The 22,459-nt window shown below is 46.3% G+C and overlaps 1 protein-coding gene across 4 annotated transcripts; it reads left to right on the plus strand.

Moving 5' to 3' along the window:
* Positions 1-3,655: 3,655 nt before the first annotated feature.
* On the plus strand, positions 3,656-10,684 carry LOC136488403 (uncharacterized). Of its 4 annotated transcripts, XR_010767386.1 has the most exons (4): positions 3,656-4,124; positions 4,777-4,838; positions 6,919-9,669; positions 9,867-10,684. XR_010767386.1 is itself a non-coding variant. In XM_066485346.1 (3 exons), exon 3 carries the CDS (start codon positions 7,423-7,425, stop codon positions 8,752-8,754), a length of 1,332 nt encoding a protein of 443 aa, XP_066341443.1. In that variant the 5' UTR covers positions 3,656-4,124; positions 4,777-4,838; positions 6,919-7,422; the 3' UTR covers positions 8,755-10,684. The 4 variants fall into 4 exon arrangements, 1 of the variants encoding a protein (XP_066341443.1); XR_010767388.1 differs by having other exon boundaries at positions 9,127-10,684; XR_010767387.1 differs by having other exon boundaries at positions 9,493-10,680.
* The last annotated feature ends 11,775 nt before the right edge of the window (positions 10,685-22,459 follow it).

The following is a 22,459-nucleotide window of genomic DNA, read 5'->3' on the forward strand; positions in this document are numbered from 1 at the left end:
CACAAAATAGAGCCGTTGTACCCCTTCATTAGGCACTGCTCGGGGTGACCGGACGCTTCGGTCAGATCGACCGGACGTAGGACCCCAGCGTCTGGTCGCCCGATGCTTGCCACATGTCATCGGCTTCAAACACTGATCACCCGATCTCAACGGTCATTAGTACATTTAAGTAGTGACTGGACGCACTGCTCAAAGTGACCGGGCGTAGGACCCATCGTTTGGTCGTTTCTAGAAAGGTTCCATTCACAAAAATTCACGACCTGACTCACCTAGCGTCCGGTCACTCAACGTCTCCTCTGTGCGCTGCCACGTCAGCGGGACCGAACGCACCCACTTAGCGTCCGGTCACCAATTGACCCAGCGTCCAGTCGAAGACCGACGCCAGCATTTTCACTACTTCCACTGACCGGACGAGCCGGTCCAGTTGAGAATAGCATCCGATCCACTTTGTGAAAACCCTGTCTTTTCTATATAGGGCGCCAGTAGCACCGTCGGACTGTCCGCACTCTACGGACAGACACTCCGCCGGTGAAGTTTCTAACCCTTGCTCAAATGTGCCAACCACCAAGTGTATCACCTTGTGCACATGTGTTAGCATATTTTCACAAATATTTTCAAGGGTGTTAGCACTCCACTAGATCCTAGATGCATATGCAATGAGTTAGAGCATTTAGTAGCACTTTGATAACTGCATTTCGATACGAGTTTCATCCCTCTTAATAGTACGGCTATCGATCCTAAATGTGATCACACTCACTAAGTGTCTCGGTCACCAAAACAAAAATGGCTTCTACCACTTATACCTTTGCCTTAAGCCTTTTGTTTTTCTCTTTCTTCTTTTCAAGTCCAAGCACTTGATCATTAACATGACATCACCATCATCATGTCATGATCTTCATTTGCTTCACCACTTGGAATGTGCTACCTATCTCATGATCACTTGATAAACTAGGTTAGCACTTAGGGTTTCATCAATTCACCAAAACAACCTAGAGCTTTCAGCATTGACATAGCAACCTTGTGAGCTTAGCTAAAGCTCTCCCACTCATCTCCATCGTTGATTCATCATCTTTGTGAGATTGGGAGAGAATCCAAGTGCATTGCTTGAGTGTTCGCATCTAGAGGCACTTGGTATTCGTGTTTCGCTGTGGGATTCTCTTGTTACTCTTGGTGGTTGCCGCCACCTAGACGGCTTGGAGCAGCGAGGATCGTCGAGCGGAGGTTAGTGATTGTCTCTGGCTCCAATGGTGGTGATTGTGAGGGGTTCTTGACCTTTACCCTGCGAAGAGCCAAAAGGTACTCTAGTAAATTACTCGTGGCTTGTGTGATCCTCATCTTGTGTTGGTGGTGCGGCACCCTATTGAGGGTTTGGCGTGTGATGCCAATTAGCACGTGAACCTCCAAGTGAGTGAATCGCCACACCGAGGACTAGCTTGCCGGCAAGCAAGTGAACCTTGGTAAAAAATCATTGTGTCATCATTTGATTCTGACGTGATTGGTCTTCATTAATATTCATTCTTGTGATTGATTGGTTCATTCCTTGACTCGGTGGTATAACCATCTTGCTCTCTCTCTTTACATTACCGCAAACTAGTTGTCAAGCTCTTTAGTGTAGCTAGTCATGAGAGCTTGTTAGTTTGGTTAGTGTGGCTCTTTAGTTAGCTTTTGAGAGCACACTAACTTAGTGAAGTGACATTGCCATTGTGTGGATAGAGATTATATAAACTAGCGGTGACGGTGCTGGCGACATTGGCTCCATGGGGACGTACGCGGGTATCGCGACGGGCTCGACAGCCACTTCATCAACGGGCGGCGCCGGGGCTTCCATGACTGGTGGCGACGGGGCTTCAACCGCTGGAGGTGTAGCGTTGCTGGGGCCGGCACCGTCCAAGCCAAGGCGAGGAGATGGTGGCTGACTCTGTAGACGAAGGTCGCGTGGAGGAGAAGCATGGCAGCCACGAACAGGAGTTCATCGGCTGCGAGGAACTGCATTGGAACGGGAGCCACGAACAGCGGAGTCGAAGAGGCGGCCGAAAGGATCATGGCCATGACCATGGGCAATGTTGCGGCGAACACGAGGCCCAAGGCGCTCGAAGACGCTGCAGCGTTGTCCATGGTGGCCGTGGTGGCGGATCGGGCCACGGCGAACTCCACCGACACGGCGAAGGGCGAAGAACAGTTGACGAACAACTTGCGACGGTAAGTCAATCCTTGCCATGCTTACCGATGGGGGTTTAGAGGCATGTGGAACTGTCGTCGTTCTCTTTCGCTGTTCCTTAGAGCAAAAGTACTGATAACGTGTTAAAAGTAGATGGAATGAACAATGATTTAGGAACAACTATTGCTTTCATTGATCTCTTAGATATATATACAAGTGAAGGGTCGCGTCGTACGGGCGTCGTACGGACGTCGTATGGACATGACTGTTCGGAAAAATGTAACTGTTTACTGGAACAGTCTACTACCAAAGGGATATGCCCCTTCGTAGTGTTAACTGCTATACTAACTAACTGTTAGTTCTATTCATCTGTTGATGAGATCACTGGTGTCTGTTAGGAACAAACACCGTTTCGTAACAACACCCTCAAACTTTACACCGTGGCACTAAAAAAGCCTAACATTTGCATAGGTAAAGCAGGCCGTCGGAGATGCAGCCCCATCTAAAATAGGGAAGAGCTATGGAGTTTCAGATTCCAGAAAGCTAGATCACCATATTCGAGTCGCTCCAATCAGAGGGATCAGTGTACTACTTTAAGCATTTCCAAGTTTCCAATGCCCATGTGCTGTCAGTGCCACTGTTAATCACCTGTAGATGACGTGATTCATTCCCTATACAAAGAATTTGGTTTGGGTTACAGTAGCATGGACTAGATATGAAAGAAAATGCTACTGATTGTTACCTTTTATTTATCTTGTCATCATTTGAGAATTTTTGGCAAAATATATATGTGCTATGTTGCTGGACTCAGTTTTTGGTTGGTTGTTTGCAGGAAAATATGTTTTGAGGGGCAAATGAAATATTCATGCATTACGACAAGAGAGAAAGATCAAGAGCTGATTGCCTGACTCTTGTGAGATGAAACGAACTAGGGAATAGCTCTTGTTTTGTCCAAGCTCAAGAAACACTTATTATTCAAAGGAAAACTTTAACTCATCATGTATCCTATGTGAATTATTATGTTTGTCAAGCAAAAAAGATTATTGGTGACTCCACTGATTCATTTCGAAAACATGTTACTATTTATTTTCATGCATATTTTATTGCGTTTATTATTTTCTGCTCTTGAGTGACGTTATGATGGAATTTTATTTTATATATGGCCGCGCACGGGCAATCAACTAGCAAATTGTAAATTTTACGCATCCCTGAAGTAAAACTGTGGCATTAGCACGGGCATATACAAAATAGTGGGACTCAGGATTGATGTGTACTCACCATATTGCTGTAGAGAACGAGATGAGTACACCGTTTCTGTTGAAAACGCTAATATGGTTGTCTTGAATGACAACAATGAGAATAATGAAATTGGCAAACATAGTTTCTGCTTCATTTTCTTTCACTGGAATCTCTTACTCCTAAAAAGACCAAACTGGCATCGTTCACACCCAAATCGCTCTGCCTCCGACTCCCCTGCCCCCCCCCGACCCACGAACCCACTGGCTCCCTCAAACGTCCTCAGAAAAAAAAAAAAAACACAACTCCCCGCGCCGACTCGCCCCTCGCCCTTCGCCTCGCCTCGACGCCGCAGCCGCCGCTCAGCGCCCCCGACGAGTCCCGCAAGGCTGCCGCCATCGCCGCCGCCGAGCGCCCCCTACGCCGCCGCCGAGCGCCCCGACGCTACTGCTGCCGCTGAGCGCCGCCGCCGCCGCCGCTGAGCGTCTCCTGAATCGAGGTCTCAGGCGCTCGGCCTCAGTGTCTCCCGGTGCCCCAGCCCCAGCCGGCGGCAGCCAGCCTACCTCATCGGTGCGAGCGCGACAGTGCCTCCTCCTCCCCCTCCCTTCCTCTCTTGCAGACTCGGAGTCTCGCTCCTACTTCTCAACACCACAGACCTGGTGGCCTGCGCCCAATGGCCGCTCAGCCCCGGAACCCCGTCCTTTTGCTCGTATGTGGTCCTCCTAGAAAGGTGCGTTGTCTTTCAGCTTCTCTCAATCTCCCCCGTACTGGTTGGTGATGATGCTCTCTAGGTGTTTTTTAAGAGTAAACAAGGTGTGTCCAGATTGGAGCCTGGATTGAGTGGTGTCCAGATTGCAGCCATTCATAGGAAAACTGAATTATGATATTGCAGCTTACCTGAATAACAATGTAGCCTGCAAGAGATTGCAGTTTATTTACAAAAAAAGTTAAATTATTGTGACGTGAAACTATAGTTAAAATTAGAGTGTATATCAGTATATGGTCCTACTCGCATGTTCAGTTATCTCCTACCTATCTTCTCAATCTTGATCATGACGACCTACACCATTTTAGTATTTTGTTCACTGAAATTATATCTTATAGAATTGAAGCATTTTGTTCAGTGATAAACAATCTGTTCTATATAGAGATGCCTTTTAAGGACCTGTTCCTGATGTTAGTGGAATACCTCAAGATATGAACAGTGAAGTGTAAAACTCATGAAGGGGCAATATAGCAATAGTACTATCACATAGCAACTATGAAGAGTGAAGCTGATGCATTTTGGTTAGAGAAACAGTTGCTATGGTTCATAAACTTGTGCCAATCCACCTCTAATGTTGAACAAAAATTTGAAATGTTGACCTTGCTTCTTTTTGCAGAATTGAAGATTGAAGTTACAAGGAAGTAAAGTTGGATAACACATCAAACACTAAGCGAAAAGGTGAGGAAAAACTACCTTGCTGCATTGAACATAAAGAAATTATAGGTTCAGCTGTTTGGCCAAAACTATTTTTTTGTAGAGTAAAATGCATCACATGTTCATTAACTTTTGGAAGGGTGTTATTTGGGTCCATCAACTTTTAAAGTACATTTTCGGGTCCCTAAATTTTCTATATTGTGTATTGCAAGTCCATAACCGTTTAGTTGCTTGGTAATTTTTCATTGAACCCCTTAACTCCATCCCAAAATAGCGCTCATGGAGAACACGAGCAGACATGGGTGCTGGCAGCCACACCGTTGCTCAGCGAGTGTGCAGTCGGTCGCACAGGCCAGCCACACCGCCGCGCCAGGCCAACTGGCAGCAGCGTGGCGCAGGCGCCTGGGCCAGCCAAGGCGTTAGCGGTCGGTCGGTCGTTCACACCGGGCAGCCACGCGCACCACTAGTCCGGGCCTGCTACACCACCGCTAGCCGAGCGGGAGCCTGGGTGGGCGGGCTGCTCAGCCGGACAGCCATGTCGCCACTGGCCACGCATGACTCTGCTGTAATTCCTCAAGATGGGGGTGGAGCGGGTCGCTCCAGCGGTTCATTAAACCAATCCCAAAACGAACTAATCAAATGGGCCCCTAATACAACCCATAACACACCAGAGGGGCAACGGATCTGAACCACCCAAACCAAAGGATCGCATGGATCGACCCTTTTCTACCTGACGCTGCTGCCGGCGCCGTGGCCGGCTGCCGCCCCTGCCGGTTTCTCTTTCTCTCCACTTACGCCGGAATCTCGGCGCTCCATGCCCTTCCTTTTAGGAGAGCGCTGCCATCATGCTGCTGTCGAGGGCAAAGTAGAGCGATAGGATGGGCGTGGGCGCCCCGTCCAGTGAGGCCAGCGCGGATCGCGGAGCACGGCGAGGCGGAGGATCGGGGAGGAAGACGAGTACGAGGACGATTCCATCATCCATCGCTCTGTGAGCATCGACGACATCGAGGTCTGCCAGTTCCACGCATGCACGCAGCTCCTCGTTACGTGACGACATGGTGCTGACATGCGTCACCTGCAGCGCGCGACGGCGGTGGTGCTCTCGAGGATGACCTGCTCGAAGCATGGGAACGGCGAGCTCTGCACGTCCCCGAAGTCATCGACGTCGGCCTCCACGAACAGGACACTCTGCGCGGGGCAGTCGACAACGAGCTTCCTCGTCCCTGTGTCTTCCTCGCGGAGGCGGTCGGCGAGCTGCCTGTACGCGTACGCAGAGGAGAGAAGACAGGCCGTACGCGAGGCGGCCACGATGCAGGCGGAGGCAGTGGCACAACCGCACAAGGATTTGGACGCTCGCGATCGAATGACATCGTGGTTGCAGAACGCGTTGAAGAACGCGAAGCAGAGGTGCGCAAGGCCGAGGCGATGCAGAATGCGCTCGAGGCAGCGCTGACGTGACGAAGAGCGCCAAGCGGAACTTGGAGACGCTGCTCGGGGCATCCACATGCGTACTCCTCTGCGTGAGGATCCGTGACTCAGGACAGGGTGGTTGCCCACCCGCCCCAGCAGCGACGTGGCTTTGCAGCTGCCCGCCCATCCCGTTCACACGGCGGTGGCGTGGTTGGCCCTGCATGACCGCCATCCTGCTTGCCTGCGGCACCGTGGCGTTGTTGACCTAGTGCAGCGACGTGGCTGGCCCCGCACGCTCACTTAGCGACGGCGTGGTTGTCGGCGCCGACGCCTGCTTGTGTTCTTCGTGAGAGCTATTTTGAGACGGAGTCATTGAAGTGAAAGGGTTCAATAAAAAATTACCGAGCAACCGAATGGTTATGGACCTGCAATGCACAACATAGAAAGTTTAAATACCCAAAAATATATTTTAAAAGTTGATGAACCTAGATGATACCCCTCTAAAAGTTAATGGACATGTGGTGCATTTTACTCTTTTTTGTATGCCAACAAATAAGAAGTCAACACAACACTTCGAATGTAAACAACTTTACTCTTTTTTAATTCTATCCTACAGCCCAAGAAATTCTATGTTCATTCTTGCACCATGTGGTTGCTTATGATGTAAACTACATGTTCACTTTCTTATTGGCAGATGTAGCCACCAAAACAAACTATGGATCAGGCTCCACTCCAGGATCTAACTAACTCTATCAGCATATGTATTTTTTTTTTCAAAAAATATGTGTATGTCCCATCTGAAAGATAGCAACTGTTATGGCAAGTGGAGCCGGACCAGGGGCCCATACGGTACTGTAACACGTGAACATAACAGCGTGAACAGTGCCGGATTAGATTAGATTAGATTGGTTTGGTTTGTTAGGAAAGGAATAAGATAGATTGATTCGATTAGGATGTTTCCTTCGGGGTCAAGTCAGTCATCTCTATAAAAGAGAACCCTCTATCAGTTATAATCAAGCAAGAAACAATAATTAAGTTGCTGGCTTCCCCTGGGAGCTAGCTGTCCCTGCCCTCTCTCCCTCGCGTGAACAGTACCCCCTGTGGGTACTGCAGCTCTCCCTCAACTCTCTCCCTCTCAATCCTAGCTGGTAGGGCATCAAGTCCTATCAATCTGGTATCAGAGATCTCTGGTTCGATCATGTTCAGCCCTCTACCGAGTTCTTCCCACCTGCCGCCGCCGCCACACACCCACCCGCCGCCACCAGCGTCTTCGTCGGCGCTGCTGCCCCACACATCAGGCGTGCTGGCATTGGGCGCGCTGGCGTCCTCAGGGGTGATCGCGCCCTCTGCCCTGGCGCCGTCGTCTCCCACCGCCCTCGTCCTCACCCCGGAGCAGATGACGGCCGCAATCCTGGAGTTAGGGCAGGCCGTGGCGGACATCAGGGCCTTCCTCGTCGGGCCCTATGCACCCCAACCGCAGTCGTGGTGGAGGACCCTATGCTACAGCAGGGGGTCCGTGGCTGTGGATGGCATAGATCATCATGATCTTGTTGATGCCACCGCCGCCGACGAGACTCTCGAGCACGCCTTGCACATGGAGGAGCTCATGCAGATCACTGACTGCTACCAGCTGCGTGGCTTCGACGAGGCACCAGCGGACGTCCACTTTGCTGAATCGGATCGGATCGATTCCGCTGTGGTTGTTGCACCGCTGTCCTTAACGCCGTCGCCAGCAGCACCATCGGCAGTCGTAGTGGTGCTAGTGCAGTTCCACACTGCTACGCCACTTGCTGCATCGGCGCCATCACCAACAATGATGGTGTCAGCTACGTCGTTGCGCTCCTCTTCGCCCGCCATGGTCACATCACCAATGAAGGCCCCGGCTGCCACAACTCCGGCAGTCTCATCACCAGCTTCGCCAACAACCCCGCTGGCACTAGTGTCACCAATGCAGGCGATCATCCATGCACCGACATTGGCGGACATGGTGCCTTTGTCGCTGCCTCTACGAGCCGCAGCACCGATCCCTCGAGCAGGGCCGTGGCTGTTTGCATGCACTTATTCTCCGCCGGCTCAGCAGCAGGCCTTCAAAGCTCCATCGGTCGCTTGGAGTACGCCTCCAGCACAGCCCCGCTCTACTGCACCCATAGCGGGGGTGGCTGCTCGTGGAGGGCACCATCGACTCCACGTGCAGGCGCTCCATGGATTCGAGCCGGGCGGATTCGATTCCAGACAGATCAGATGGCGCAGCCAAGTTTGGCACCTCGAGGAGAAAGGTATGGATCGTGCACCACTACAGAAGCAGATCCCATGGGACGTAGTTGATTTTGGGGAGCCATATGTCTTCGGCCTCGATTACAACTGCAACATAGGACTCCTTGAGCAGAGCTGCCATGGCGATCTTCTCTGGACTGCAAGGTCTTCTGCTCCAGCAATCGCCACAGCTCGAGGACGAACTGTCTTGGAGGGGCGGAGTAGTGTTATGGCAAGTGGAGCCGGACCAGGGGCCATGTGGTACTGTAGCACATGAACCTAACAGCGTGAACAATGCCGGATTAGATTAGATTAGATTTATTTGGTTTGTTAGAAAAGGAATAAGATAGATTGATTCGATTAGGATGTTTTCTTAGGGGTCAAGTCAGTCATCTCTATAAAAGATAACCCTGTATCAGTTATAATCAAGCAAGAAGCAACAATTAAGTTGCTAGCTTCCCCTCGGAGCCGTCCGCCCCTGCCCTCTCTCCCTCGCGTGAACAGTACCCCCGCGGGTACTGTAGCTCTCCCTCAACTCTCTCCCTCTCAATCCTAGCTGGTAGGGCATCAAGTCTTATCAGCAACTGCATATGTATTCATGTTTAATATGGACCATTAATATACTTTGCTTGTTGTATGTTGCATGAAGCCGTCTCCCGCTGAAAATGGATGCTCTTCCAATTTAATGGTAGTTCCAAAGTCATTTTCACTTATTTTATGGTTATTGCAACATTTCATACAAGAGATCTACAGTAGTTTAGGTTATTGATATTAACAAGTTTTAGAATTTCTCGAGAGTTCTACAGTTGCTTTTTCAGTATAGAACTGTAGTTAGACAATAGTTGATTGGTATAGAAACTTAGAAAGTGACTATATATCTTTTTTTTTACTGAGGCTTCATCATGTTAGTTAAATGCCACAACTTTCAGCATTCATTCTTTCATCTAGATGATGCCGAAGGTTTAAGTTAAGACATTTGTTTTGTTGGATATCTATTATGTCCCATGCTGTTTAGGTCGACGCACCCTCTGGAGCAGACTTTGCATTTTGGTAAGATTGCACAATCAAGTGCGACGCACAAGTTCAGGTTTATGCAGTGTGCTCGAATCCTGCACAGCTACTGAGCTACATGGAGCAAACCACGCCGAGTCTTCTTGGCGACGCCTTCGTGGGATTGCTGATTGTCAGAAGAGTATGCAGCGGACTAATGTTGCTCACTCTACCTGCTGTGTTTTACTTTTTAGCGAATTGAATTGCCATAGAATGCAATACAGTTCACCGTGATCTGCAACCTATGTCTCTGTTTCCTGATCCAGCTTCCTAGCAGTCATGATTTTGTTTTGTTCTTCTAGGTTATTGCCTACAGGTTAATTATTTTTTGTACTGCAGAGATGCATGGAACAGAAACTCGGACTCATGAAGGACTGATGCATGCCTGTTTGAACCATTTGAGATAGGGCTGGTTATTTTGAACTAGAAGATCCCTGTTATATGAGTCTGTCTTTGGTGGTATGAAGTGCATATTCAACAGCAACATGATACCGTGTGCATGAGCCTGCTCACACCCTGTGGAGTGATACATTCTTTTAGTGACGAAGATATTACATGTGCATATCAGTATACAATGTTGTTACCATATCAATATAGAGCAATGTTAGTCGGGAATAGGCTCTTAGAGCGATCTTTCATGTCATGCATTTTATTGTTTCCGTCCATCTTTTTTCTCTCTCAATAGACCTGCTTCTGTACTTGAGTTGGTGGATACCGTCGAATTAGCATGATCAATGCAAGTACGACTTCAACTTCTTAATGGGATTTTTTGGGTTCTTTTTTTAGAAAAAGGAAACTTTGAGAGCTGGTCTTAGTATATTGCAGAAGGATGAATTGCAAGAAGTACATAGCCACGGAGGAACAATCGTTGCAAAGTGTTGTTTCTCAATGGCAATGCAGAACATCAATGCTATAGCAAATTCCACGAGATAATAATACATGGGCTATGCTCTCAACCATTTACACCTCATGTATAAGTGAATAAAGATGTAATATCATGTATTGTTCAGAAGCCCAGCGATACATCGATTATTTGCAATTTCAGTGAGGAAGCGGCTTAGTAGCCCTCAGGTTAGCGCGGCAGGGGTTGAACGGAAGGTTTTAAATTTCTGGTGTTGGAAACACAACTGGAGGGCTAGGCGAAGGAGTACCATGGACTAGGAAATAGATTATGTTGTTAAATTGTGTGCCAAGACAAATTCAAATTGTTGTGAAGAGTAGATATGGAGGAATGTATATGATGAATTGATGATTTTTATTGGAAATTGATTCTTATTTATTTGAACGTGGCTCAGAATAGTATGTTATTAAGCTAAATTTAAATTTATTTACCTATTCATTTTGACACAATATATTTTTTATATTATTAAATATATGTCCATGCGTTGCATTGGGGTCATAATTTTTTGTATTGAACCTTAGTAATCGACGCGGACGCAGAAGCTCTGAGAACTTTGTATCGGATGCAGACCGTGGATCCAATCAACGTATCCTAATCGGGTAGGACGCGGATGTGTGAGCTCTGAGTACAGTATTATTTGTATTGGACACGTACGTGTGAGAGATAAGATTTGATATCCCTGGGTAGATGATGACTTTAGTCTTTTTAGGTGTATATATATAGAGAGAGAGATAGATTATTGCATTGAAATTTTGCTCCCGTATCAACGTACGGGCATTTGCTAGTAACTATTCATATACTGAACCTGATATACAAAATAATAGTTGGACTCAGGATTCAAAGTTGTCATGCTCTTCTACTAGATGTATTCTTTTAGGAAAATATGTTTTTGTTAGCCCTGATTTGGGAGGATTTCCCGAAAGCAGCCAATGATATTATATTGGTAAAAGTAAAAATAAAGTGGACAAGGAGAGGCGCCGTGTCAGGCAAAGAGAAGAGACAAAGATAGGATTACCATCTATCTACATTGCAGAGTTGCTGGTACCAGAAAACGCAAAAGAAATACTATGCTCCTAGACCTGTCCGGATCTTGTTCCAGAAAGGAACCATAGACTAGCATGAACTGCAACTGACTACTGAAGCCATTCGTTCATATCCGTAGTTACCTGCATCCACAAGCGCATTTATAGCTACAAACACCATTTATAAAGGCATGTTTAGTTTCCAAATTTTTTTGCGCAGTGCCCATCACATCGAATCTTGCGGCACATGTATGGAGTACTAAATGTAGACGAAAAAAAAAACTAATTACATAGTTGGATTGAGAAATCGCGAGACGAAACTTTCGAACCTAATTAGTCTATAATTAGACACTAATTACCAAATACGAACAAACGGGCTACAGTACCCAAAACCAAATTTTTTTGGCTTCTAAACGCGGCCTAAATGCAAATCTCTTATGTCAATAAACTGTAGTAGTAGGATAGCATGTGCTGATGTGCACGCTGCCGTGGATGTCATGCAGTGCACCCCGTCCAATCATCGTTGCATGCCGATGCCATATCCCCACCCCGATATGCAATTTTACAAGAGAAAGATGCGAGGTCATGTGGATGGCTGATGTGGCAGCCTGCTGCTGCTGCAGCTGCTCTCTCCGGGTCAGTTGATAATAATATAAAGTGTCTTACACTTTGACCATTTATTTATTTTATGTTATATTATCTATGATTATAAACTTATAATTATTGGATAATACATTTGATTATAAATCTAATGGTATTAAGTTTAAATTTTAATAGTTAAAAGTTGTTAGCTAAATTATTGATAAAATATTAGAAAGTTTGACTTTTGACATAAGCGAATTGTTTTATAAACATATAGGAGTATCTGTGGCAGCATCCCGCTGCTACTACTAAAATGCTCTATTGGTCCCAAAATAAGTATAAATTTCGTTGCTTGAGGAGTATTTTTTTTAAGTTTGACCAAGTACGCAAAAGAAGTATGTAGAATACCAATCCTGGAGGGAGTATTTGTATAAATTTAATGATATTTATTACACATCATAAATATGGGTACTTTTTTTATACTCGTGGATTGGGGAATTAGGGACGGCGGTGGTGGGAAAAAGGGAGACTGGAGGGAGGTGCCGTCAATGTGAGATGGGAGGGGATGCAAAAGAGACAGCCGGGAGGGGGATGTGATAAATATGGGACTACAAGGACCATAAAACGGGATGGTGGACCGTCACCCCTCTAGAAATCAACTTATTCATGGACAAATTCTTACGTAATAAATCTATTTATTTAGGGATGGAGAGAGTATATACTTAATCAAACTTTCAAACGTTTGATTCCTCGAGAAGCGAGATATGCACCTATTTTTGGACAGAAAGGGTCCGTACAAATCTCGTATTAGACAAGCGAATCAATCTAAAGTTTTGATCAAATATATATGAAGTGTACTAATGTTTACGTTTACTAAATAAACGCATCATTAAATTAGTCATGCTATATATTTTGATGTAAATCTATTTATAAAGATATAAACATCGATATTGTTTTCTATAAATCTAGTTAAACTTATATTTAGTTGATTTTTCAACGACATATACGATACGTGCCTCTGTACCTCATAGACCCGGCAATAAAGATGGGAATCCGATTTATGGATGGGAGACATGGATCCGCGATGTTGACACGCCAGATTTTTTTTATTTTTAACACTTTTTGTAAACTAATTTTAAATCTAACACTATTTTATTTTTTTTTTCCAAAACTAACACTTTTGCCCGCGCCTATTTCCCTGGCGCGGCGAAACGCCTGTGCCGCGCCATGCATGGTGGCGCGGCGAGAGGGATGACGTGGCGACGACCGGGGCGCTGACCGGTGACGTGGCAGGGTCTGCCACGCCATCGATTTTGGCGCAGCGCCGCCGCGCCGGTGACATGGCAGGGTCTGCCATGCCATCGATCTTGGCGCCGCGCCGCCGCGCCATCCCTCACGGCGCGGTAGTCCCAGGTAATATCGCCCGCGAGCCGCGTTGCCTCTGTCTGCCTTAACGCGGTGGACAACTTCCACGCCGCGCCCTCCCGCCACTCCCAAGTGCTGTCGGCGCCCGACCCTCCGTTGCCGCCTCCCCCCTCCCTTCCCTTCCATTCCCTGGCCGCCTCCCTCCCTCCTCGGCCTCGTTCAAGGTAATGACACACTTTTTATTTTCGTTTGAATGGTGGATTGAAATATTATGAATGGGAGTTAAGGTTAGGAGGAAAATTTTGTTTGGGAACTATGGGCTATGGTTTGGAGGAAGATATTAGTTTGATTTTGTCAATGTGAAGGTTAATTATTTAGTTAGAAGTATGTTTACCATGTATATTTTTGTTGCTATAAGTGTTGGTTATATTATTTGAGTTGCAATGCAAATGATTATATTTTACGTTAATTTGTGTTATTTTGATTGATGTTTAATTTGAACCGTTTTATTAGATGGAAGACATGTTTCGAGAGCAGTTGTGGCGAAAACGGGGTCATCCTAGAGAATTGTACCCCAACGAGTCTAGCAAAGATGCCCCCGTCCCTCCTGACCTCCCTGTCCCTAACTGTGACTATGGTCGTCTAGCCGACGTGTTTCAATCGAGACATCTGGACATAGCGGCTCGTTGCTTCTACACATGCAGTCGTTTTAATATAAGTAATTATTTCCGTTTGTTTTTTTCTTCATTTGTATTACTAGGTTACTAATATTTTGTTGGAATTTTGTTCTGTAGGCCCATGAGAGGTGCTTTTTCTTTCAGTTGATCGACGGTGCAGACAAGTTTGACCCTAGGTACCTCCTTTTCGACGATTGGTGGAGAGGGCGACATCCACGAGAGCACTTCGAGCGGTAGGTTCCACCTCCCTCTAACCCCATTCAATGACGGCTAAGGAGAAGCACTTAGCCGTAGTTAGACGACTCGAGGAACCTCCTCTATGCGATTGCGGAGATCGAGATGTGATAAACCCTGAGAATACGTTGGAGTTTGTGTGTCCAAACAAGCATGAAGTGCAAAGTGTATGTGTTGAAATGTTGAGCTATATGTGTTCATGTACTAATGTCACCTTATTTAGGTGTTTTCAATGGCGAAGTGTCATTTCAAGAAGTGGTTGTATGGTCCTAAGAACCAATGGCCGAAAGAACCGCCAAAGGTTAAGGAAAAGAAGAAAGAAAGGGTAATTTACAAAGCACCTCCTGTCATATGCGAATGTGGCGTTGAATCCAACTATGGCCTAGTCCCTTTGGAGCTTAGAATAGGCTATTATTGCGGCCATATGGTTGACTATGATGAGGTTGGCTATTGGTGTTGAAAACCTGAAATTGTATTTTCTGGATTTTTTGAAGAATTATGATATAATTTTTCGTTTGAATAGAGCACTAGGAAATGCAAGTGGGAATCTTATGATGGTCAAGATAAGTTCTTGGATGACTTGAAGGGGATGCAAGTAATTGCACGGAAGAGGGGATATGGATGTGACTATGTCGACCACTTTGTTAAACTACGAAAGAAGAACATGCGTGAGTTTGCTAGAAAGAGCGGTATTCGTAACCCGATTGATGTCAAGCTTGACAAATGGGGGTCAGAGAGACGAAGGGCAGTAGAGGAGGATAGGGCAAGGAGGGCTGCAATAGAGGAGGAAAACAATACAGATGCAGGTCTTGAACGACCATGTTGCTGCATTGTGTGCAAGTGAGTCATTAAAAGCCTTCTTACTTTCATTGCCTGCTTTTAAATGTACTATAATCGCGTTGGTAACTTGTTGCATTTTATACATGAAGGGATTGGATGTAGCGGGGACCATTCCACAGAGGTGGCCCATGCAAGTTATGTGGAAAACAAGTTACATGAGCACAGAACTTGAGCCGGTCGCAGCGTTCTATGTCTGATTGTGTTGGATAATGAGGGGGGCGAGGATGAGGACGACATTGCCAGGTTGAGCGATCTCATCGCTCTAGCAGAGGTAGGCTTATAGGTGGAGAAGGATGAGGATGACACTGGCAGACTGAGCGACCTCATCACTCTAGCAGAGGTGGGTTTGAAGGCGGAGGAGGATGAGGAAGATTAGGGTAATGCGGGTGAGCCTAGCCACATGAACGAGGAGGAAGAGAATGCGTTCTTGTCTCAGGCCATAGATAAAGCGGAGGCCGCTTACTACAGGTGAAAGGTAGATCAGGACATTGTAGGTGACCCTAGCCACAACAACAGGGTTGTGGTAGAGGATTGGTACTTGGACATCGAGTTGCTTACTCAGTATGTTTCTAACTAAGGGTTTTTTATTGCGCCGTCTGTTAGTTCCATGCATTATTAATGATCAATGTAGCTATGTACTAGAACTTTCATTGTGTTGTCTAGTTTTCCATTTGAACTATTGATGTATTGTACCCATGTATCATGTACTCGGATTACCCATGGTCGATCTTAAGTGATCCAATCCGCTTGTCACCCTCCGACCCATCCGTTTGTCGCTCTCCGATGCATCCAAGTTTTTTTTAATAATAGCGAATGCATTGAGAATTTCTAAAACGAACAAAATCGAGTGAAATTATTTCGAATACGGTTGGTTGGCATATATATCTTGCATGTTTCCCATGTATTTTAAAATAGTAGCGTGTAAGTTATGTTATTAGCATTAGATCAATGTAAAATAACAATAATGTTATCACTTTACTCCAGCGTTCTTTTTTGATGAGTCACATTTAGCACGCAACCCTAAGCCTAGGTTCTACCACGCCATAGCCCATGGCGCGGCATTGATGCGCCAAGGCCCACGGCGTGGCAGGACCTAGACGCAGACAGAAGCCGACCAGCCTCAATTGCAATTGAACGGGAGTTGCCGTCGGTGCTGTAAACAACTACAAGTACTGCCGCGATGCATTGAAATGAATATGAAGCAAATAAATGGAGTCCGTACGTAAGTTGACAAGTTGCCACATAATATCTTCATTGGTTCATGAGTCTGCAAGTTTCGGACGACAATATTCGTTCGACATAAGTTCGACATAACAAAGTAAGTCCCAGGAGTGTAAGGATTCCTCGGATGCCTCTATCTCTTCGGATTTGTAGGCAACACATTAGGAGTGTAGCCAACATCGGTGTGGTCGCGTTGCCGGTGCTTACGGCTCGTACCCTGCAAGTATATGATATGCAGATTACTTATAATCTTTATGATCGTTAGTTCATGGAGCCTATGTATTTAAAGAAACTACCTTTGTTACTACCTGTGAGGCTCCTAGGGTACCAAGTGGGGCACCACCTAGCCGAAACATGCTGATCTCATCCTACTACCAAGGGTCCCACTGGTGGTGCTGTATGCGGAAGCCTAGGGGGTCGTCGTCGTCATCGTCGTCCTCATTTGTAGGGTCCTTCCCAGTGCTATAATGTGGTGGTATACGCACAATGGAGGCAACACCTATCACCAGCTAAGAAGAGCCGACTGTTGTCCTCAAAGAGCCAGAAGACATGGCACCCGATCGCGTAGGGTAATACATCCCTCCGATGTCTACAAACCATTTCAAGCCAGGGTTATAGTAATACATTTCACATAAGATGCAGGGCACTCTGTTGTACACTTCCTCCCAACTACCCCATCGAATCGCTAGGGCAATTTGCTTAGCATGCCAAGCCTTTTCATACTTCACATCGTACTTAACGAATCCAGATATGGACTATTGTAAAGAAGACACCGAAATGTCGTTATTGTCATCAATGAGCCCCAATATACGATGAGCAAGGTAACGTGTAGTGAGCTGCTGCTGATTTTCCTTCCCCCTATTTGTTAGGCAAGTGTGGGGTTCGATAACTTTACTTATCCTCCACTTGCCATCACTCTGTCTCTTTCATGCATTTAACCTCCACATACAACTATTTTTACATATCACGTGGTACCTCAACTCCTGGTCCGAATGAGTGACGTTGTATGGCCTATGGTGATACACAACATAGTCTTGAAGGAAGAGCTTCATTTCTAACATTGTATTGAATATCATCCCCTTCCTAAGGGTTTCTTTCTCATGGTCATACAATGTTTTCCTACACATCTAGAGACCGGTGTCACAAACTACCATATTCATCATGCTGACATCCCTATAGTTTGGAACGCCCCTGAAAGGTACGTTCATCGACCTTAGTTGCTCAAGCTCAGTCGCTGTGTACGGTGGTGGTGGAACATACTGCTGCGCTTCGCTAATTCTGCCCCATGAATCATAGGGGGTATCATCTGCTGGCAAATCTATGACTAGTCTACCCTGAGCCTGGATAGCATGCAAAACCTCAATTGGTACTAGTAATGTCATACCATGAACAGGTACTGGCATGGCATCAACCGGTGTGGGCATAGCATGTCTATCTCCCTAGTGACCATCTGAATCATCCGAATCACTGCTAACTACATCACCGATCCTGTCCTCCTCCTCCTTCTCCTCATCTTCTAGTTCAAACTCGTTCACATCGAAATCATTGCTTATACAACCTACTTGACTTGAATGAAACTGGTCCTGCGTCAACTGACCGTCTAAATCCATGTTACCCTGAGCTGCTTCTCCTTCGACCCCCAATTCTTGCTCATTGACTCCAACACCGTCAATGGATGGATCGTCCAGGACACCCTGCATCATATACACATTCTCCACCACCACCTCAGCCATGGGCACATTGGAACCTTGGAGCACCCTAGTGTAGCGAGACCAGTGAGCAGGGTCGCGCAAGGGCAGGAGGACATAGTGTGCCCTAGTCTTCCTATATCAAACCTCCCCCCCTTAAGTGTGAAATCACCGCCAAACTTTGCATTCAAACAGACACAAAGGTCGTTGAAGCTAGGAGGTTCATCAAACCATTCCAATTCTTCTTCCATATCCTCAAACATACCATCTTCTCTCATAACACTTCCTCTGTAAAAAATTTTAACACAACAATCCATCTACAAAAACATTTCAAGAAACTTCATCAAGTCGTCGAAATCGTCGTACGTAATGTCCATAATAATATTAATACCTATTCTAACTATAACTATACTAACTAATCTAATATTAACATCTATACAAGGTTAACTACAACAACTAATTATACTAAATACAATGTATAACTAGACTCACTAACTGTACTAACTAAACTAACTAACTTTACTATCTATACTAACTTACTATATTGCCTATACTAACTAAACTAACTATACTTTACTAATTATACTAACTTTATTTATTTTACTAACTTACTATACTCACAATGTCGATTCAATCAACAAATACACTAGGGGAATACCTCGCGGCAGCGGCGCGCTAGACTGGGCCGGGAGGCGTGGGCGCTGGCCTCGGCGGCGGCAGCGGGTGGACACGGGATAGAGAGAAGGGCGTGCGGCAGTTGGGAGCGGTGTACAACGCGATAGTGAGGCCGGCGGTGGCAGTCACTGTCGCTGCAGTGAGGGCGGCGGCGCGGCAGTGAGGGCGGTGGCGGGCATGGCAGGCAGTCGCCGTGCGTGGCCGGAGGGCGCGGTGGGCGGCCGGAGGGGGTGGCGCGCCGGCGTGGCGGGTGTAGCGGGCGGCCGTGGCGCGCCGGCATTCGTGGCACGGCGGGCGCGGCAGGAGTGGCACGCCGGCGTGTGTGGCGAGGCGCTACTGGTGGCAGGCGCGGCGGCCACGTGCGGGCAGGCGGTCGGGCGTGGGCGTGCGTGCGGTGGGCAGGCCGTGGCGCGGCGGGACTGGGCCGCGGGCCTTTGGCCGGCTCTGCCGCGCCACCGATCAGGGCGCGTCACCGCTGAGCCCTGATCGGTGGCGCGGCAGAGCCGGCCACGTCACCGGTCAGGTGCCTGGTCCCTGCCATGTGGGCAAGCTTGCCGTGCCCCATGCATGGCGCGGCAACGTTAATTGGCCGAGCCGTGCGAATAGGCGTGGCCAAATGTGTTAGATTTGAGAAAAAAAATTAAACAGTGTTAGTTTTTAAATTAATTTAAAAAATGTGTTAAAAATAAAAAAAAATCACACGGCACGGGTAGGTCTTAAAGCTCTATGAGGCTATGACCTGCGACGGCTCCACCTCCACCACCAGAATGTTGTGCACTAGTACGACTAAACAGTGGTGAGGATCGCTAGCTCCGGCGTCCGGCCGGCCGGTCGGTCGGTGTACCTAACCTAATCACGCACTCACTGATTCCTCCTCAGTCCTTCCTTGGAGGGCACTGAAGTTGCGTAGCCATGGGAAAGGCCCATCCTGCTAATGAAGCAACAGCATACAGTCTCGCTCACCGTTCGGAGAGTCCCTGGCAACCTGGATCCGACAGGTCAGGACTGAGGTCAGCCGACACATCCGCTTGACTTTGCAACCGGCATTGCCGGCTTTATTTGCAGATTCATCACTTGAGAACTCAGCTGCCCAGTTTGTACATTGGTGGTCGTATTTTAATAGATACTGTAGCTACCCTACTGTTTCGGTAACCTAATCAATCACGAAATTGTCAGTTTGATGGTGCATTAGCAAGGCAGTAAATGATCCGATGTCCTGTGCTAAGTTTTAGGCAGCATTATTAGTGTTGGATTATTGGCAGTTGCAAATCATGAAAGGAGATTGTGACAGTCTACTCGTCCATGGCGGACCCCCCGGACAGATCTGGACGTGTGGAGTGTGGAAAGGAAAATAATAAATAAATAAACAAAACGATCTGAAAATGTACAGCAACTCATCAAGAAGTATAGAAGGGTAGGCGTGGGACCCTTCGCTGATCGGAGGAGGTGGGCGATATGTCGACACTTCGCATTAACTAGAATTGGTTAGCACATACATGTAGGAGTAGTTAATTGCAAAGTGAGAAACTGGAGAATATGCCGGTTCCCATTTGCCCCCACATGAGAAATGCTATGCCAACACGCACCACACACGGCACTTCCCATTCCAAACTCCCTGGCCTAATGTGAAAGAGCATGACCTGGTGGCCTCCTTGCATTGGGGCCGGATGGTTTAGGAGGTGTTGATCAACTAAACTGCGCTCAGCGGTGCGATTAGTGGTTGACACTTGACACTGACATGCTGATTTTTAGCTGCAGTCTTTTTTTATTTTGAAGAATTTTGAGTTCCAAAATGATTGCGTTACTCTCCTGTATATCATACAGATTTTTATGAGTATTTCTTTATTTTTCACATTATCCTTGAGTGAAGAAGACTATTTTATTGCGTTATTTATGTAGACATACTCCCTTCATCCATGATTAAGTCAACTTCTAGAAAGTTTAGGACAGATTAGTGCTATAGAGAAAAGGTTACAATATCACTCATTAATCTAATTTACATATTTTAATTAGATGCCAGTCGGTGAGGCCTCTTAGGACATTCTCAACGGAGAGTTTCGTACCGTTGTTTCTAAAAATACAAAATGTAATGAAACATGGATAACACAATTACAATACATAGTTTCATTCTTTTGTTTTATAAATATTTAATTTCATGTCTAGAGTTGGAAACCGAGCCAAAAGAGTTTCATCCTCATCAAATTCACTTATTTTCTCTATTCTTAATAGCATTGACATGTCATCATAAATGCTTGTATGTGAAAGTGCATCTAGCCCTTTAGTGAATTTTGGATGATTGAATGACAGTGTGATTAAAGGTCTAACCCGTTTGCTAAGTGTGGACAGGTAATAGGTTATCTCATAGGTACTTAATGAAAGCCAAAATAATGTGTTATTGTATAAACAATCTAGTTCAAGCACAAGACAATAATGCAAATAGAATTTATGCAGAGACATTTTTATTGTAGGATTTCCATGTACTATGTGAAAGCAAGCTCAGTAAAAATTAATTAATGAGACATGAGGGATTGCATATAGAGTGGTCTCATATTTGAAGTTTGCTAAATTGAAATGAAAAAGATAACAATACAAATGAATGGATGATTCAACATAAGATGTGACTTGATGGCTTGAGATGGTGAAGATAGCGAGGAAAGGCTTCGAGGTACTAAGCAAGGGTGAAGGACATGCGACGGCTTGACGCCCGAAGTTACCGTTGGCGCAGTGCAAGTCATACCGGACATGTCCGGTATGCATACCAGATGTGTCCGGTATTCCAACAGCTAGAAAATGGCTAGTTTTTCAAAGGGGCTATAAATACCCCCAAGCCTCCACCTTTGGGGGTTGCTGATTCTGCTGATCCTCTAGCACATTTTTGAGCTTTGCCAACTCTCCCAAACCCTCTCAAAGTGAGTGTGATCCAAATTGCCAAATCCATTAGTGGGTTGAGAGAGAATTCGAAATTTAGAGCAAGCCACCACTTGAGCACTTGTGCATAGTCTATTTTGTGATTTGCATTTGTTACTCTTGGACTCTTTGGTCCTAGACGGCTAGGCGTCGTTGGAGAGCACCCAAGAGATTCTGGTGTGCCTTGGAAAGTTTGTAACGGTCGATTCCGCCACCTCGGAATCAACTAGTGGAAGGAGAAAAAGGAGTTGGAAAAGACTTCGGCTAGAGTGACCTTTGTGGTACCCTCTAGGGCTGACCTTCGCTGGGTTGCCCATAGCCCCCTCAACAGAGAGTAGGACTCGAACGAGTCTAAACTTCGGTAAAACAAATAGCATGTCTCAATTCACATTTCATTTGATATTTGTGTTGCTCTAGCTATTGTGCAGGTTACCTATATGTGGCACTATCTTTAGTGGGTGCCTACAGGTTGGATTGAAGTTTGGAATCAAAATGAGCAAGTTATGGGTCACACTGCAGAACTCGTGTATACCGAACGTGTCCGGTATAACTACCGGACATGTCCGATATTGCCTCAAGTGTTCGATCGAATCGGACGTGTCCGGTGCCTCTACCGGACGTGTCCGGTATTGGCCCCTGCTCTGTTTTTATCTATTCACTGCACTAATCATTGTGTTGCAGGGTTGTGGCTCCTAGATTTATTTAGTATCTTTTACATACTATGTGGCTAACTTGTGAGTGGTGGTATTACTCTTATTTGGAGTTTCCATTTTGGAAACTCCCTTTACTAATCGTTTCCGCAATTAAAAGGTGTTAATTT

This window comes from Miscanthus floridulus, chromosome 1, assembly GCF_019320115.1.
Source record: "Miscanthus floridulus cultivar M001 chromosome 1, ASM1932011v1, whole genome shotgun sequence".
NCBI lineage: Eukaryota > Viridiplantae > Streptophyta > Magnoliopsida > Poales > Poaceae > Miscanthus > Miscanthus floridulus.